The sequence below is a fragment of the Cystoisospora suis genome, assembly GCF_002600585.1.
Source record: "Cystoisospora suis strain Wien I chromosome Unknown contig_909, whole genome shotgun sequence".
NCBI lineage: Eukaryota > Apicomplexa > Conoidasida > Eucoccidiorida > Sarcocystidae > Cystoisospora > Cystoisospora suis.
The window spans coordinates 1-5,248 of record NW_027153710.1 but is presented as its reverse complement, the minus strand read 5'-3'; the positions used below and the strand labels follow the sequence as shown (position 1 = coordinate 5,248).

At 47.6% G+C, this 5,248-nt stretch overlaps 1 protein-coding gene across 1 annotated transcript; it reads right to left on the bottom strand.

Annotated features, from left to right (window-relative positions):
* Nucleotides 1–711: 711 nt before the first annotated feature.
* CSUI_002171 (f-actin-capping protein subunit) lies at nucleotides 712–5,176 on the bottom strand. The gene is made up of 4 exons (XM_068062373.1): nucleotides 5,078–5,176; nucleotides 3,831–3,974; nucleotides 2,428–2,466; nucleotides 712–1,670 (listed from the first exon to the last, which is right to left on the bottom strand). The coding sequence occupies exons 1-4, from the start codon at nucleotides 5,090–5,092 to the stop codon at nucleotides 1,455–1,457; spliced, it is 414 nt and encodes a 137-aa protein (XP_067925650.1). The 5' UTR covers nucleotides 5,093–5,176; the 3' UTR covers nucleotides 712–1,454.
* Nucleotides 5,177–5,248: the final 72 nt, after the last annotated feature.

Below are 5,248 nucleotides of genomic sequence, written 5' to 3'. Positions count from 1 at the left end.
AGGAGATCCAGGTGTACGTACACCAGGGGATTAGTAGGAGATCCAGGTGTACGTACACCAGGAAATGAGTAGGAGATCCAGGTGTACGTACACCAGGGGATGAGTAGGAGATCCAGGTGTACGTACACCAGGGGATGAGTAAGATTTTCACGTGTACGTACGCCGGGGGATGATGACGACACCCAGCTGTATGTATACCTGGAAATAGGTAAGGAGCCCAGCTGCATGTACACCTGGAAATAAGTAAGAAGGCCGGGTGTATCTACACCTGAAAATAAGTAAGAAGCCCGGGTGTATGTACACCTGGAGACAGGTCAGACGTCTGAGTAAGAAATCGACGACGCACGCTTCAACTTTTTCTCCAGGGTAACTTCTAGCTTCTGGCTTTCACGAAAATTCCGTCTTCAACGATCCTCGAAACAATCGGTAGAGCTCTGGGTCTCACTTCGTCATGAAAAACCCAGCCAACAGACAGCAGGGCCTTCACCGGCAATGACGGTGGTTGCTGGTCGAGTGCTAAACGGCTGCCATGGACCCGTAGCGTTACTGTCAAACGCGACTTGTCTTTGACCCGATGAGAATTCACCACCTTTCGCGTTTGACAGTGGGGGTTCTAGGGCAGACAAGCAATAATGTGAAGCCCCCGCCCTTTCAAAACGTATTCACATTAGTACATATGAAATGTGTGTACACATCGATTATTCAGCTATAACTTGCTGTCCGGTACAATGTTTGTATGTTGATACTATGAGCTCAACACAGCTATCTATCCTGTACCAGAAAAAACAACCCGGTTTCTCCTGTGAGCATCGACAAGGGCCATGAAGCACAGCCAACGACAACGGCAGGACGTACGCGCTGCTCCTACTACTGTACAATAGACAACAGTGAGAAGCGAAGGGAACGAGAACCGTGCGTGTTCCACGCAATCAAAAAAGTGATCAAGAATCTTTAGAACAACAATTCTTCTCTGTCTCCTTCCTTCCCTTACATCGTATCCCACGTTCCTCCTCTCGAAACAAGTACGACAAGGCGACTGACCATTTTCTTGCTCTTCTGCAGATGGCGCTCTCTCTTCTTATGTTCATCCTCCGCCCCCTCCACTCTTCTTGAGTGTGACAACAGGCTTCAAGTCAACGACATCCCCTCTACGCGCGAATATAAAAAACAGCGAAGTTATGCTAAAACCACCCGCGCGCTACATGCACCATCGCCCCTCCCGGTATACACGCCACCAAAATAACGGGGACAAGCCGTCAAAATAACGTAGCGTTTTAGGAAGGCAGACCGGCCCCCGCGGAAAAACAATCTGAACAATGGAGAGTCGAAATCTGTGTGTAACTGATACCTTGTAGACAGAAGCTATATACATATATATACCCTCACTAACAAGGCAAGTAACACCACGTAACTCAACATTTACGCCTGTTGACATTTGATTGGCATTCCCTTTGTTAAACAGAGTCATTCTTCTGAAGTTTTTCACGCAAACTTCCTTCTTTCTCCTTGACCATACTGCGAATGCGCGATGGGAGATCTTGAGCACCAGACGTCAGTATAGCGGCTCGACCGACTGCGGGCCGTCCTGCAGCTGCTGCGGGAACCCCTGCTCCCACTAAAACCGAGAGCGACGAATTGAGTTCGTAGAATACGGCAGCTGTCTCTACACCCTGTATTGAAGAGACGCACATGTTGCAACATGCTTCTGGTGCATACAGAATGCCTTCGCCGCCAAGAGAACAAAAACAGGTGCTAGCAGACACGTTGCGTTAATGAGAAACGAGGACATGACGAGAGAAACATCAGGCGGGGCTTCAGCACAGAAGGAGAGATGTGAGCATGCCGCCGCTGTGAAACCATTCCCCACATGCACATCGCGCCTCGAGAAAGAGGATCAGTGTAGAAAAAATCAAACAGAGCCTGACAATGTGCATGCTGCCTACTGGCAAAGACACCGATGCCACAGCCCGGCTGGTAAGGAAACAGCCATGTAAGATAGGGTGACGGGTCTGGAGTAATATCTGAAGTGTAGGCGAGACCTGAGGGGTGGATCTATTGAATTGGACTGACGTAGGAGTTCTTTCTTTCCTTTCGTCTGACAGGACTCAAGCAAGCTGTCTCGGCAATTTGATTTGTGTCATGAAAATCGTAGAACCCTTAAAGGAGCACTCTAAGTCGTCTGAATGGGAAGAGATGTTTCCGCGCATACTCCTTCGTAGCTTCACGTATCGAAAATACGGAGGCGCCCAACTCTCTCCACTCAGACGTGAAGATCTCCCGTACACTCCCCGTCTACGTGCAGAATGCTGTGGAAGACGTCTCTGCGGATACTGTTGTATATATCTGCTATACAGACGGCAAAGCTCCATCTTTTCTAGAGGCCGTCAAGACAGCAAAAGAGAACTTGAGAACCTTGATCGTGCTCACCGTTGTATTGCGATCACTGCGAAGCATGCCATCGACAATCTATCAACACAGAAAAACACAACAAAACAGTCTCCTCCATCGCCTGTCCAAAACCTGCTTCTCAGATAGATAGATAGATAGATTAAAGATTGTAAGATAGATAGGTGCTTATGAAAGACGCTCTCCGTCTGTGACAAAACCGTCTCTACAAACCAGGTGAGCTGGCTCCAGACAGGGGGGGGCATTCGCCAGCACTTCGTCCGGGAGAACCCCCCCTCCGGTACACAGGATAACACCACCACTACTTCCTACACGGTTGTTACATATATATATATACATATATACGCGCAAGTGCATTTCATCAAGCATGTACTCCAGCGGTGTCCTGCATACCACATTTGAAATCATGAGGAAAGAAAAAGAAAGAAAGAAAGAAAGTAGAAATCTTCACGCCGAGGGCAGACAGCCGGAGTTCCACAGAAATACAGACACAGTCAAATGAAGAGATTCCGCGGAAAGCTGTTTGGAGTGGCGGGACTATCCGATGGTGACTGAGCACCGGGTACAGCTTGTTGAACGCTGGTGGTTAGGATCCTCCACGGGATATTTATCAAGATGACTGAAGCTTACCTATTACATGAGCGTATACAGGCAAATAGACATGGTGTGCACTTGTATGAGAAAGAACGGCCAGAAATGTATTAGGAGGATCATCACGTAGATCTACTGCTGAGACCGAGGAACACGGAATATGGATACAGGTAACCTTAAAGGTGTATCTGGTCGTGTACATAGCGGTTCTCAGCTCTCGTCCGAGAGGTTATTTGCATTGTGAGCATACGACTAAGTTTTCCTTACTACACACTCAGTCCGTACGCATGCACCTACAATTATACATGTGTATAATCAATCCTACACGCATATGTATATAAACAGTGGATGTAGAGAGGTAACCGACCCAGGTAGCCCCAAGCTGTCGACCCCCGGTCCCCCCGTATGTACCGCATTCGAAGCCACTGTCGTGTATTGTTATCAGTGACCGTACGGTATCGATGCAATATGTATGAATATACAACACCTACATTCTATACATACGTACACAGTTCTCCTACCATCACTGCTATCCGTGTCTAGACTCCCAAGAAAACTGACGACGAAGGAAGGGACGGTTCCGGCCCCCTATGGAATCTCCAGAGATTTTCATCCGGAGACCTGTCTAGCTTCCTTTCATATCTTCACTCGCTGTAGTCGCCATGAAAGCGGCCTTCCCCCCGCCCCTCATTCTGGCCCTGATCCGGTGACGAACCTTTCACGCCGCGAGATGAAAAACGATCGCCTGGGCATCGTCGTGTAGTTGTAGTAAGAGCACTAGTCGTTCTGATTGAGAAAGGAAAGAAAGAAAGATTTTAGGAGCTTCTTCTTACCGCATAAGCTTTTGCAAGATACATGCGTTCTATTGATGTTCTCATGCCTTCCTCCATTTGCTCGATCATCGGGCCGATCACTCCAATATGTGGAGGTGTATCTGGACTACTTCGTAGATCCACAACTTTCTGTGACAGTTCACTCTGCAGGGGCGAATGTACACATACCACCACAGATAGCAGAAGAGAAGAAGAGACAAATTCTCCCACGTGTGCACCCTAAAGAACCCGTCGCGATAGCTAGATTGATCAAGGTTGATTGACTCGGGATATGAACGATAGTACGTCGCATGGGGAATGTCATATTGCTGTGCTTACAGATTCGCATGCGACAGTAGTGGTGCTACTAGTTAGAAGATAATATCATGAATGAGGTGCTCCACCAACAATAGCAACAGAAGAAAGTCGGAGATGAGAGTCTTAATAGATGATAAGAATTACTTCTTTCTTCACATAAAGACATCACACAGACCTCTATACGTAGATACATCTTTGTCTGTATACAGACAGAGAGGTTTGTTTCCCATGAGAATACGATCGGGTATACATGGGATAGACTCCCTCAAACGCGAGATATGTTTGATAAACGCCTACTATCAAGAACATACGGCATGAACGGGAGATGAATGACCGGCCTTCATCCGCATGCAAACCGCAATGCATCTACATATGTAGTGTTGATTTACTACGCCTGAGCATTAGACCTTCTAGAGCCTGAAATTGTCGTTAGCATCATACATCTCCGCTGCGATCCGCATATATTATTATGCAGACTTAAGAACGGATTCGCGTGTAACAGGAGTGATAATGAGCGAGAACCGAAACCATCCTGTAAACCAGGGACGACATAAAACCGTAAAATCTCAGCGACAACAGAGCTTCTATCTCTTATCTTTCACATAGGTGCTAAGGATACTCCATAGACAGGAGAGCAGAAGAACAAAATGCAGTCCACTCGACAATTGGAGACCATCCTGACAAGAGCAGTGGAGTAGGAGGCGAAGAGAAACCCAAAGATGAGGAAGAGACCGGGCGCCAACAGCCCGCTCTGTGACCTTCCGCATCACCTCGATCGTCCAGTTTACAAGATACGCTCTTCTCGCGCACTTGCTGTATGGTAACTACAAAGACACGCACGCGCACTTTCTAGACGCATGCCGCGAAAACCCCCCTGTCTTCCGCTACTACGAAACGGCAGAGCAAAAGGGCGCGGGGAAGAGAACAAATCCAACAAGACAGTTCCTTACCGTCCGCGTTAACATCGTGCCTGCATAGAACTTGGCAGGGCTTGTATTCCGAGGAGGATAGATGTCTAAAATGACAGTCGAGGTTAACCGATAATATACTGCAAAGAAGGACAGATCAAGACAAAGACCAAGTCAAAAGATACCAGTGGATCCATGGGCAGGTGAAAAAGG

Excerpts from the sequence above, each read along its gene's own strand:
- CSUI_002171 (XM_068062373.1), bottom strand. Across the intron at positions 2,467-3,830 it reads ATCTTGCAAAAGCTTATGCG|ATTGTCGATGGCATGCTTCG; the intron begins GTAAGAAGAAGC and ends CTGTGTTGATAG. Across the intron at positions 1,671-2,427 it reads GCAGTGATCGCAATACAACG|GGTGTAGAGACAGCTGCCGT; the intron begins GTGAGCACGATC and ends TCTTCAATACAG.